The sequence below is a fragment of the Dermacentor silvarum genome, chromosome 1 (assembly GCF_013339745.2).
Source record: "Dermacentor silvarum isolate Dsil-2018 chromosome 1, BIME_Dsil_1.4, whole genome shotgun sequence".
NCBI lineage: Eukaryota > Metazoa > Arthropoda > Arachnida > Ixodida > Ixodidae > Dermacentor > Dermacentor silvarum.
This window is the reverse complement of record NC_051154.1, coordinates 223494631-223508271: the sequence shown is the minus strand read 5'-3', so window position 1 is coordinate 223508271 and position 13641 is coordinate 223494631. Positions and strand designations below refer to the sequence as shown.

The following is a 13641-nucleotide window of genomic DNA, read 5'->3' as shown; positions in this document are numbered from 1 at the left end:
ATTCTCTCTGCACTAATTTCAACAAAAATGAAGTAGTGCAATGAAACCTCATGATATGATAATAAAACTATTTTAAACCAATAGACAACATGAAATAAAAAAGGGTAACAATCAAGTAATATTTCACTCTTTAAGAACTGACTTCACCGTATTTGCACAGTGCAAAACTTGAATGTTATGTTTTTTCATTGATGGGTTCCGAAGTCAGTGGTATGTATGATGCAAGTGATGCTTTAAAGAGCCTTACTACCTGTAGTGCCTCAATTGCATGGGGTGGACCCCAATGTTGTTCTATACAACAGATGCCACAGTTCAGTTCGCAAAAGTAGGAAAACGGTAACATATGCCCTGTCAACAGAGCATCACCTGCCACTTGATAATGCTACCTGAGGCAAGCAGTTACAGCAAATGCGGCTATATTGCCAAAATTGTTATTTATCAATCTCAATTGTACTGTGAAGTTGGCTCAAAGTGGTTACCTTAAAGGGGCCCTGAACCACCCCTCAGGCTTGGTGAAGAAACACTTTAACACTGTCTACAGATAGCATATGCTGCTGTGAACATCTCAGGCAAATTTTGCAGTCGAGCGCAGCGCGTGGGTCTCGCAAGCGGAGCGCGGGCTTACTTTCTCTCAAACGCTCTCTTTTCAACAGAAGCCTGCTCCTCACTCTTTTCTGGACGCTTTATTTCATAATATAGCAGATTTCCATACGCGGCTGCTAATGGCCAATAGCTGACATTAATCAAGAGGGGTGTATGGATCAGTGCTCTTCTTCCTACTGTTATTGTGCATATTTATTGACGCAGTTTAATAAACAGGCTGAAGTAAGCAAAAATCTGCTTTCGTATTTCTATAATAATTATGTACCTTCCGGAAGAAGCCAACTATCGTCTGCTCACGCTCAGCTGCGGCCGCCTGCGTAGGAATTAAACTTTGGCCACCCTGCAGTTTATCGGTGTTGTAGCCATCGGGTCTCACTACTTTCAACTGGTTTTGAACACTCAACTAGCCTCGAACCGTGCTAAACTTAACGTCAGACCACACGCACGTATGCCAGCGCGCGTTCACTCCTGGCTGCTCCTGGTTAGATGCCTAGGCAGACTTCGCTCCATAATGAGTTATTAGAGAGTTTTATCATGTCCGGTATTCGGGTAAATGCAGGCGGACTGTAAGTTTTACCAGAGGGGCGGAGGCATAAACGTGAGTGGCCTGCATGGTGCAGCCACCTGGTGGTGCAGAGCTCAGTCAAATGTAGCTAATATTGCAGTAACCAAGCGTACTTCACTTTGCTCCAGGTGTAAATTTTTGGCAGCAACACAACTGCACTGCTAACGAAAGTTTACACCAGCAGCGACGTAGAATACATTTGGTTACTGTAATATCAGCTCTGTGTTTGTCTGACCGAGCTCTGCACCACCAGGTGACTGCAACATGCAGGCCACTCACGTTTACGCCTCTGTCTCTTTGGTAAGACGCCCAAGCCTGCCTGCGTTTACCGGAATACCAGAGAAGCTAAATCTCTGTATTGATAGCGCTTCAAAATGTGCAAGTCGGATGTGGCTACTATCCGTCGGCCAAGCTGGTGCAGGACATAACCGCTCCGCACCACGTAGCACAGCCAGACAGGAGCACATGAGCGCGAGCGCGCGCTCTAGCCCTCTTGTGCATAAAGCAAATGCTGCAGTTGCATGCAGCTTGCGGTCTGCTACGTAGCGTAGCTACCGCGGCCGCCATGGGATGCAGCGACGAGTCCACTGGCTGAGCGCACTGCGGCTCGCAGAGGACAACCACATTTGGCACATCGTAGGCGCCAAAATCAGACATAGTGGCATCTATGTGAACATCCAAAATCAAATTTGAACTGTGCACCACGGTGATGTTGAGTAGGCGGAACACTCTGGGCACCACCCTGCTCTGCCGTCGCCTTCGCAGTGCAAATCATTGAAGGAGCAGTAGCACCGGGAACAGCATGCTTGATTGCCAATAACTCCGCTTCTGTTGAACACACTGAAGGACTTTTTGTGGCAAAGTATTTCTGAAACAGTCTAATTTAACTTCAAATGCATTTGTCCACTTCAATAAAAAGTGGTTCAGGGCCCGTTTAAGACAAAAATTACGGTAAATGATCCGAAACCATATAATAATTCAAGATGATCACAACTGCACCATACAAAAAAGCTTAGAAGCCGCTTAAAGAGAGCAGAGAGTTTCAGTGGACGAGCACTTGCAATTGTACCAAACGTATTCTCGTGATAGCTCGCACCATTCTTGGCAGCATTATCAAAGCTGGAGTGAACCCTCGCGAGAACATTTTTGGAGCACTTCCAATTGCCATTCTGCAACTGAATGTTTGGCCAATGAAAAGCACAAGTACACATTTACAAGGGTTCCCACAGCGTACTTGCGCTCATCCTCTGTCATGTTGGGTGGTGCCGCAATCTTGAGGATAGTTTGCATGGCTCGCTGGTCACGCTCAATCCGCAGGCGTGTCGCAAAGCATTTGAGTGCATGAAATAGCTGGTCCAGAACTTCATGCTTGCCCACCATGTGGGCCACCTATGTGGTTGGCAGGAATACGTAAATAATGAGTGGCAGTTAGTTTACATGTGAAGGATTGGAAAAGCTCTAGCATGAAATAGGCTTACAAGTTTAAAAAAAAAAGAAACCTAAAGAACAGAAAAGAAAAAGCCTCATGAAGCAGGCAGCTAAACTTGGTGGCAGTATTGACCCTTTTCGCGGAGCAGTTTGTTCTAGAGAAACGAGATGGCGCATTCAGCGGCGCGCCATACGTTGCCTCAGCGAAAGCGCACGAATGTGAAACCATTACCGCTTCTGCCCTGTTTCTGTGTAATCAGCTGTCGGAAATGAAATTGGGTTTTCGATCACGCACTGTGATCAATTCATGCTGCAAAATGTGGAGTGGTGGAAGATGTGTGCAATAGTTGGCTGCAAAAATAGTGACTGGCATATTAAGGATATTAAGGATTGAATGGAATGAGTATGTTTGACCAAGTTCATGGACCGTTGCTACATACGGACAGCCTCTGTTGCCGGCCCTTCTCGATGTACCACATTCCTCGTGGATAAAAAAATTCACTTATCCGCCAGCGTTGTATCGCTAACCTCCAAAGAAAAGACTTCAACCCCGGAACCTCAGCAAGAGTGAGTATCGCTCGTTAAACAATGACAAAGGGAGTAGCGTCGCTTCCTGGCATAGTAAGTTTCGCGCACGTTATCTACACACATCGACCCCAACTTGCATGCAAGCTTACGCACACCCTATTGCCAACGTATTAAGAATATGTGAATGGGCGCATGCTTGAATCAGTGCGCGAAAGCATGGTTGACACCGACTACACCGACAGCACACGAATGGTCGAAGCTGAATATTTCGTGATGGTCCACAGGAGTAAGCCAGTTACTAGCGATAATACATCTTTGCTACAAGCTATTACAAAGTACAGAACAGCTACGTTCCAAGCCTTATATGCAGCAAGACTAAATCTATTGCAACTCGGCACACCTGCGAGTGATTAGGCAGAAAATAATCTGGTAGTGACCACACCGACGAACTTCACTGAGTCGGAAACGTGACAAACAACTGATTTAAAGTACAGTTAAACCTGCTTACAATGAACCTCCATATAACGAATTCCTGGATATAACGAAGTTTTTCTATTCCCCGCCGTTGCTCGATAGAAGCACATGTATTTGAGACCTCTACGTAACGAAGTGGCAGCGGGAGACCCCCTCGAAATAACGAATTTTCCCCGCCGACAACTAGAGATTTCGCCCCAAATTTTGTCATTTTTGCGCGAGCAGCAACCGGAAGCAAATTCTCCGCCGCGACGGAATGCGAAGCGAGCGCACGTGTGCATGCGTGCGAGCGTGTGCGAGGCTGGCCTGCATCCCTCGACCCAGCGAACTTGCCGCCGTGGGCGTGACCTTACCCCTCCCTTCATTCAAACCCCTGTCGCTTGCTGCAGCTTGCTAGCCCGCCAAGCCGGCACTCTCCTTTTCCAGTTAATGCTGCCGACGCGCTGGCAGACGCTGTGACACATCACACTCGATGAGCGCAGACACGCGCTGTCAAAGAAGCGAGCGAAGTGACCTTCGTGCTGTTGTTTATCGCTTCAACGCAAACTCAGCTCCGAGAACACACAGCACGCACAAAGCTACGAGCCGCCGATGCACCTACACTGCCTAGATTCTGCCCCAACGCAGAGAGCTTTCAAGATACGGCCCGCGTGACCACGCGCCGCCGCACAATATGCAGTTGATGCCAGAGTACAGTACAACGCCGCCCGCTATCCCTCCCCCCTCGCTGGTGCCTCGAGCGCAACGAAAGAAGGCGCGCTTCCTCCCTGCTTTTCTTTCTTGCGCACGCGAGATTTAGACGCGGTCGTTGGCTCCCCTCGCACGTTTTCACTCGCACATACAGCATACAGCGCGCGGCGACTGCGTTATCGCTCTTGGACTTTATGAGGAACATCTATGAGCCAAAACCAACTTTAGGGCTGCAACGCGTCATAGACACCATCTATAGATAGCAAATACGGATCTCAAGGGCCATACTTTTGCTGGCGGAAACCGAAAATACGTCGTAAGTGTCGCTCCCGGCACTTTGGGCGGCCAATGCTATTGTCAAGCCACCAAGCCAAGTGACATGAAAAGTCAAAATGGCCGCTCAGGCCGGCGCGGGGTGGCAGTTCGCAACGTATGATGGGGGAACGGTCCCACAGTTGCGACGCAACAGCGGGGTTACCAATGCATTGGATTCTATGGGAGCTGTGCAGGGACCGGCCGAAAACGATGTAACAGCCAGGAAAACGCAGCACCCGTGAACGTAACAGCGGGGTTCTACTATACGACGCCATCGTGACGCTCGCTCTTCGTTTCCGATGCCTCGCGCTTGTGCGAAGCGACACGCGTCCACGCATCCAGTACCTGGTGAGACATTCCAAGGATGAGTGCTTCGACGAAAACGGAAAACGGGTGTGCGTTACAATCGAGAGCGCGTTAGAATCGAGTAAATATGGTAAGCGTTTCTTTTTCAAATTTTCGTGCCGAACCTGCATATAACGAAATCTTCTTTATAACGAAGTTTTCCGGGAATTTGTCAATTTCGTTATATCCAGGTTTAACTGTATTTTCCAAATAAAGAATGAAGAGCAAAACACACTGATCCTGATTCAATTCATAAGCGGAAAGCTTGGATAGCTTGGAACACATTTTTAACCTCGTTCTTAGAACAATCACCATATAGGCTGGTCGTGCCGTTTGGACAAAGCTTTACGAGCTTCAAAAGCGCTTCTACGTGTCCTCTGAAACTGTCGCCAAAGCTTCATGTCGACCACCCAGTCAGCGTCTACGCTATCTCCCGAAACAGAAGTTTCCTGAGTCGTACAGGGCGTCATGTACACCCATTGTAAACACGGAGGCAATGGAGGCAGCTGAGGCAAGCAATGGACGCGTCGCCACGTGATCAAACATGGCAGCGCCCACGGGATCGCTGCGAAAAGGGTCAATAAGAGGAATGACACATAGGAGAGCTCTTCAGAAATTGGTTATCAACATAGGATACCCATCCCCCACCTTCTCACAAAGCAACTCTTGTAAGCTCATTTAAAAAAAAAAGAATTTGATGGACTGAATTTTCTTTGCACTCTTCATAAACAGCAAGATGTGCAACCATGTGCAACATGCAATGCCCAAATGACTTACTGCAATATACTAGCTGCACCAGTGTTTTCTTTCTCCATGTGCACTTGGTAGACCCTCTACATCTTCTTACTACATGCAGTGACTCCACATACTGTCACATCACCAACTACAGTATAGACCACTTATAACGTAACCGCTTATAGTGCAGGACCGGATATAGTGCAGTCTTTTCAGACTCACGTTAATTTTCCCATAGCACTCCATGTATACACATATCGCTTATAGTGCAGTTGCGTGAAACTAAATATCGGTTACAGTGCGGCTGCCTGGGAGTACGGAAGTCAGCGGAGCCGGCGAACGCTCCCCTCAAACGGGCGCCCCAAGGAGTGCTCGAGGAAGAGTGGAGGAGAAGGGCACGTGGCGCGAACGAACAGCCAGTGAGGCTGAAGCCAGAATCTTGAGTGCGAGTCGTGAAATATCACGGCGCGCATAGCGAGCGAGGGCCACGAAACTGCCAACGCCGGCCAACGCTCGCTTCACGATAACGACAGTAAACGAAACTTCAGGGAGCGGGCGGCGCCGGCACAGCACGGTGAAGGGCGCATGCAGAGACCGTGGAATGTGAGGGAGGAGGGCGGCAGGGAAGCAGATTTCGCCTCGGCAACTCCGCCGCTTCGGTGGCTTCCCTCGCCCTCCCTCGTAGCTCCCTCACTTTCGACTGTCACCGTGTGCACCCGCCGCCGTGCAGGCGCCGCCGCTCCAGCCGGCCAGGCGCCAGCTTCCCGAAGTTTCGTTTTCTGCCGTTATCGGTAAGCGGGCGTTTGCCGGCGTGGGCAGTTTCGTTGGCCGGCCTGGGACAGCGCCGCTGCTTCCCGTAGCCGCAGCTTGCAAGGTCAACACATGACTAGAAAGTAGAGGAAGCATAGAGGAGAATGAAGGGTTCACTGCCATTTTCTACACGTGGCTACCGTAACATGGCTGAGACGTCGGCACGTACACGCATGTTCCGGCGCAAAGCAGAATCGGCGACCTTGCCATTTGAGACAGGGTGAAATTTCTGCCGCGTTTTCCTTTCTTTCTTTTTTTTTTGTTTCGTTCGTGCGCAGCATTGAGGGGTCTCTCCTAAGCTTTTACTTTATGGCGGTGCCGGAGCAATGCCGGTCGGAGGCGCCGCCGCGTGATTCGGTTCGAATTAACGAGATTCGACTGTAAATTGAATGGAAACATTCTAGCCGCATTCCTCGACTGTCGCATACGTGTGGCGGCTCGGTGCACATGTTTTGCATATGTGCGGGCCTTGAAAATTGTTGCTTTGGTTATAGTGCGGTACCGCTTATAGTGGAGATATTAACGACTCCGGTAACTTACGTTATAAGCGGTCTACACTGTATATTGTTCCCGAACCCTTTAGCCAAGCATTCCATTTTCCCACTCATACAGTCTCTATAATCCCCTGTTGTGAACAGGAGAAGTGCGCAATAACCATGTGCACGGGCTAGGGGAAACGGGGTTCCATTAAAGCAGTCGCACCGAGAAATTGTAACCAACAGATACGCAGTTGTTTTGTTCCTTACATTATGGTGCTGTGAAACCTTGGAAGGAGACTGCCGTCCACACAGCCAATCATGGACCAACTACACCGTCAGCGCGGCGTCATTCAAAGCATCGCTACCCGAGTCATCACCGCTGCAACCAAGCCTTGCAAGAAACTGAACCGATGCCTACCGACTCGCAAGTGCTCCTAAACGAACTTGATGACAAAGACCATTGCCTTGCTGAAATCAATGCTAAAATCGAAGAGCTCGTGACCGACGATGACGAATACGAAACTGAATTCACCGAGGTGCTTGATTACCATGAGAAGATCCGTCGCGCCATCAGCCGGGTTCGTTTTCGTCTTCATTCCTGCGCTGACATTCAATCACTATCGATTACCACAAGCCCTTTGTGAGGCCAGCAGGCAATACATCCGGTCTGTTGACCCAGTAAGCAGGCGAACATCACCACAAATGCCAGACCACCGACACCGCCCGAACAACAACCGAAGCTCCACACCGAGTACAGCATCAGTTCAACCTGAACAACAAGAACGCAATCGCTGACACGAGCCCCCAAAATTAATTTATATTATGGGGTTTTACATGCCAAAACCATGGTCTGATTATGAGGCACGCCGTAGTGGGGGACCCCAAAAAATTTGGACCACCTGGGGTTCTTTAACATGCACCTAAATGTAAGTACATGGGTGTTTTCGCATTTCGCCCCCATCGAAATGCGGCCGCCGTGGCCGGGATTCGATCCCGCGTCCTCGTGCTTAGCAGCCCAACACCATAGCCACTAACCAACCACGGCGGGTGACACGAGCCCCCAGATCACAAGCAGAACAAAAGACAAGTTCAAGCGGCCCAAAAACGAAGTGGAATAAAAAAATCTTGCAGAGGTCAAGAAAGAAGCCATGCGATAATACAATGATCTGCACAAAGCAGCCAACATCAAGACTCTCGACGGAATGCACAAGCAGAAAGACATCCTTGTACATTCAGACGACGTCTCCTGAATTACATGACCCGGTCACACGCAAGCAGTTGAGCCTCGAGCAAGATCAAATACAAAACAGCAAGACGAACTGCTGGCTAGACAACCTCAACCGTCAAAATTTTCACAACTCTTGCTCCACTCACCATCACCACCACAGCGAGGAGACCGAATACCACCGGCAAAGCAGCACTTGAAACAGTGCTTGAAGCAGCCCCAAGACCAGCAAATCAACAGTGTCAAGGCCTCCTAAAACATTTTTCAAAAACAAACAATACACGAGCTACCAAAACAACCTTCACAAGGATGACTATGTTATCGTTAAAAAAGACCACCACGTGCGGCCTCGTCCGCAGTTCATGTCGCCACAGCGCGAGTGCTACTTCTCCACTGAGAGGAAGACAACCACGACCCGATCATACGTGACAGCGCCGACGTCTTCCACCAAAGGGCTGACATTCATAGACCGACCGTACCATTTCCTGTCGACTACACCGGCAAGTCTGCCACCGTCAGAGATGCCCAACGACTCCACGTTAGATGACTTCAGTCAAGGTCGACCGAAAGTGTGCAACAGCTACGGTACTGTCGTGATCTACTGCGTACCGCCTAACCGATCTACCAGCGGACGCCTTCGTGGCACCTACATTGACAACCAGGATGACGTCAAGGACAACCTGCTGTTCATGAACAGGCCCAAGAATAAAACAAAACAAACTCATCTGACAGCTCCTCCAGTTGCCTGTGTGCTGTCGCGTGATTTCAGGGCTTCTGTTTCTGCCTGGTGGGACGCCAGCAGCAACCACCGTCGCCACCGCAGCCAGTGCGTCAGGCTGTTGTTGACCCGGAATGTAACAACTAGAACAGCTACGATTCGCGCCGATTCGACTACCGCCAGCTGGGGAATTTTACACGCAAGAAGGGGTTACAAGTCTGTCGAGAACGATGAGACTTCGGAAAAGTTTAGAAGACGACGAGACGCTGCTGTCATCATTGACCATCTCGTTCGTTTGCTTGTGGGCAGCAGTGTGTTGTGAACAGAAGGAGAAAAAGTGCGCAACAACCACACACACGGGCTAGGAAAAACGGGGTTCTATTAACGCAGTCACACCGAGCAATCGTAACCAACAGCCGCGCAGGCACTTCGTTCCTTACGCCCCATCCCCCTTGTTTCCTCTTCTGTCTTCCACGGGCATTATCAATTCAACTTGTTCATATCTGTTTGAACTCCAGGTCTGTTGGTGTTAGTCACAAGCCAAAAAGCACAACTGCAATTATCATTTGCACTGGTGTGTTTTCACTGCTCATAACCAAAATGCCACTACATCAGACAAAAAAGCACTTAGTGGTTGTCAGCACTTTTAAAACGAAGCACCACAAGCTGACTTAGGTGATACTAAAGTCTCATGTGTATGCCCAATGAAGTGACAGTAACATGTGCAAGTGCAAATTTGCTCTTATTGTAAACACCACTAAGGTTGAGAAAATTGAGTTTCTGCCTACGAATAGTTAAAACTCACAATTGCAAACTGCAACTGGCGAACTGCAACTGTGCCAGTACTCTGGCCTCTCTGTCTCTGGTCTGTCCACAGCAACATTGCTTTGCGTAGGAACCTTGCCATTAAAGGACGCATGGTGCCAACTGCACCACACATTGCACTTGCACACAGGCATACAGTGATAGGTGGTCTGAATTATCAGCGAGAGACTGATGTGCACTTGAATTAACAAGTTTTTCTTAAATGCGGTCCTACATAGCTTGGTAGGAACCATGGCTGTTGGTTTTAATTATCAATAACTTTGACTTAATGAAGTTTAAGCTATTGAGCTTTAATTATCCTTCCATAAATAATGTTAGTGCTTGTTATGCACCTCTCGAGCACACATGTAAAACTCACCTTCTGGTTGACTGATTCGAGGCGGTTGTTAGTGCGATTTCCTAACGTAGGAACTTCCTGTAGACCCTGCACCCATTGGGACCGGATCTCATGCCAGCTGGCCACAAAGTGTGCCAGCACACTGGCTGAGCAAGCCTGCTCCAGTTTCTGGAAAAGCTCATTATAGGCTTCATCGTCTCGAGCATGGCACATGCGCTGCAGGATCTCCATCACACTGGCTTTTTCTTCTCGGCTTAGAGCCATCTTCTCAGCTGTCATCTGGCGCTTAAAGGCACGCAGCACCTGCAGCAAGCAAAGTTATCAGTGCACCATTAGTACACTGCCCCCTAGAGTACACTGAGCATGCATGCGCCAGAAAATGTAACAGCACCAGCACCTTCGATGCTCTACAGCAGAAAACTCTGCGAAAACCCTCAGACTGTGGTCCAGTCAAACAGTTCGAAATTTATTTGGTTTCATAAAAGAAACAGGAAGCCAAAAAATGCAGGCATGCAACAATGTGTCAGCTCTGCCAACGAAACAGTGAACAGCGGCAGCACAGACATACATGTATAATTTTTAAATGCATATTGAGATACTTAGGTAACAAGAAGACAGAAGTTATGCAGATCATAACAAGAAGCATACATTATGGTAAAGAATGATTCAAGAAACCATGTGCGCACACCTTTGGTGGTGCTGGGAGAAGCAGCTTTTAAACAATTTCTCCCTTTAGTCTATTGTTTTTTTTATTTATTTATTTTCGGTGACCCTTTCTTGTCTTATGTATTTGGTGTGCCTGCAAGAATAAGCAGTTGAGAGTTGGCACACCTGTTCATCTGTGCCCTTTTGATTGTCTTTTGTGCAAAATACCAGCACAGTAAATTGAATGATGTTGTACCAACTAGCCCCAGTTCAAGCCTTACTGATCAACCCTTCATTGCATAACCCAAAATGTTCCCAGGAGCAGCCTGCAATGAAAGCCCATGGATTGAGCAATCACTGATATGATAATTCTCTTCCATGCACAAGCTTCCTTATCATTTTTAACTGATACTGTGAAATGAAAGTAACCTCAAGCAAGGCAGAAGGAAAAAACAGACTGACAATGACAAGAGATAGCTCAACACATCAAACTTTAAGGAGAAAGGAGTATTACTTTCATAGGTTATTGAACACGTGTGTTATGGCATGAGCTGCCTGCAGTCCAAGGCTTTCAAGCTGATTATCACTAAGGGGTGCAAAACTGCTGAAAGTGGCATGACCTGTCAAGAAACTTGACACACGCTGAAGGTGTGGCCATGCTGGTAAGACACACTTGAGACTGTTTAATTGCAGTGCCAGATGGGGACAAGCAATTGGACACACATAAGTGCTTACACACAAGAGCTTGTGTGTGTCCACCTGCTTGCCCCAGTCTGCTGTATGCGAGGAAACTGCTTGATTGACTGACCTGGTACATGCAGATGACTTCTGTAGCATTTGGGAACATGTCGCGAAGCAGTCCCCGCTCAACCATTTCACGGTCAGTCATGACAGTCAGTGTCCGGTCAATTGCATCAGCACCCACGTGCAGCACGAAACGCTCCAACACCAGCCGGATGGTGATATCATCTGAGGCAGCACACAAAGCAAAACCCACCACCTCAGTTTCCCCATTGGAGTCCTCTACAGCCAGGATTAGCAATGGACCTTTGCCCTGAGTCTTGTATACAGCATCCACAAAGACAACCTGCAGAGTAATTGAAAAGTAAAAGTCAGAGCCATTTGACACATGCAATACCTATGTTAGATGTCAGAGTTATTCAGCTGCAGCTAAAACTAGAAATGCTCATTGAGCAGCTGACACTAAGAGTGGTACGATAGTAACAACAAATAGCAGTGCAAGACATGCTATACTACCACCAGCATGTCTTGTGCTACTGGCTATGCAATATACCACACCTGTATTTATGCCAAAAGTAAATAGGAAAGTGCAAACACAAGTGTCCATGAAAAAAAAAAAAAAAAAAGGATGTAAGCAACAGCATTGTGCCTTTGTTTCACAGTAACATGCCTATGAGATGTACTCTGGCGACACTCCTGATTGGGTTGCACCAGCTGTAGCTTGCACTCCATTATTGTGAAACAGAGTATTGTGGTGATGTAGTACTTGCTTGTTTGAACCTGTAAAGCCCTTAGAGCAAGAATTGTAGTCTGTGAACTCGTTTTTTTTTTTTTTTTTTTGGTAAACAGCCCTGCAGAACAGCCGAACTTGGAAACTGCATTTTGCTATAGTAAATCACTCAGCCTGTGGCATCAGCCCATGTTGTGATTTGGTAAGTGGACCGCACGAGACTGGCCATGGCCATCTGACATTGAGGGACCAAGCAGTGATGAGACACTGCTTAGCTAAACCTAAGTTTATTGACATGAAAGACAGAGACTAGAGAGAGTAAGAAAAGGTAGATGGGCGGAAGGCACTTACTTTATACACCTTTAGGCTTTTGAAATGGCCCCAGTTCTCCTTACGGGCAAGTCGCAATACTATTTTCAGAATTCTTTTTGTACACTGTGTGGTCAACAATCCGGTCAAGTATCAGAAGTGCTAAGCTCCTCATGCCACAGATAGCAACGATGACTTGTTTCTCCAAAACAACCTTTTATCTTACATTCCATAAAAGATGTCAGTGTAAACTCTCTTCTCTACATAAACATGCACCACCTTCATTACCTCCCTCACAATTTTCATAATAGTCTTCTGAAAAACTTCATTTCTGCCAAATTAAAAAAAAAATTATGACATGAATTTTGAGAAGTATTAAAGCCCAAAATTAAGGGCCTTAATCAAGTGGACCATTATAGAGACTTTCACTTTGATATGCATGCTTTTGTGCCCCCCTATTACATTAGGTCACAGGAGCACTAGTTACTATATTTGGTTGCTCCACCATTTAGTGCATGTTAATTGCATGCAATAACCAATGGCAACTTCAAATATTCCAAAACACCATGTTGATACTGCACATGAGACCCACCTCTGGGTAGCTTTGGTAGGCTTCGCGCATGAAGCGGTCTTGGTAGAATACGCCCACCAGTGCATTGTCCTCTGTGGCAAGAACGTCAAGAGTACCCCCTGCACCTTGGACTTCAAGCACTAAGGCATCCAAAGCATTGCCCTGCCGTTGATTTTCCTCTACTTGCGTCTGCTGGTTATTCGACTGAGAGCTGCCAGAAAAGCCCATGTTTCGCAGATCACGCAGCAACACCACCTGGGTAACGCAAGCATCCAGAATAACATACAGTGAGATACGGATACGAAAAACTTTATTCAAAGCCTCCTGAGAAGCGCCGCCCTTAAGGGCGACACCGCGGCCCCCTCCCACATGGATAACTTTTTTTTAACCAATCCTCGTGTGCTTAAGCTTGCTGACAGTTCTTTAAATGAGCCTTATAACTAAATCGTACATCAGTTCACTATAGTATTTGCACTGATTGTCATCTGGGAGCTGCTTGAGCCGCAGCATGGAAGAGATGTCAAACAACCGCTCAAGTGAGTGACCTATAATGACTACTGCTACTAGG

At 47.6% G+C, this 13641-nt stretch overlaps 1 protein-coding gene across 1 annotated transcript in view; it reads right to left on the bottom strand.

Moving 5' to 3' along the window:
- Positions 1 to 13641, bottom strand: part of LOC119436813 (uncharacterized) — a 43833-nt gene that overhangs the window by 7829 nt on the left and 22363 nt on the right. Inside the window, exons 5-8 of the mRNA XM_037703801.2 lie at positions 13095 to 13328; positions 11531 to 11809; positions 10099 to 10380; positions 2403 to 2557 (exon numbers count right to left, since the gene is read on the bottom strand). Coding sequence (XP_037559729.1) covers positions 2403 to 2557; positions 10099 to 10380; positions 11531 to 11809; positions 13095 to 13328 — 950 coding nt within the window. The remainder of the gene's footprint in view (positions 1 to 2402; positions 2558 to 10098; positions 10381 to 11530; positions 11810 to 13094; positions 13329 to 13641) is intronic.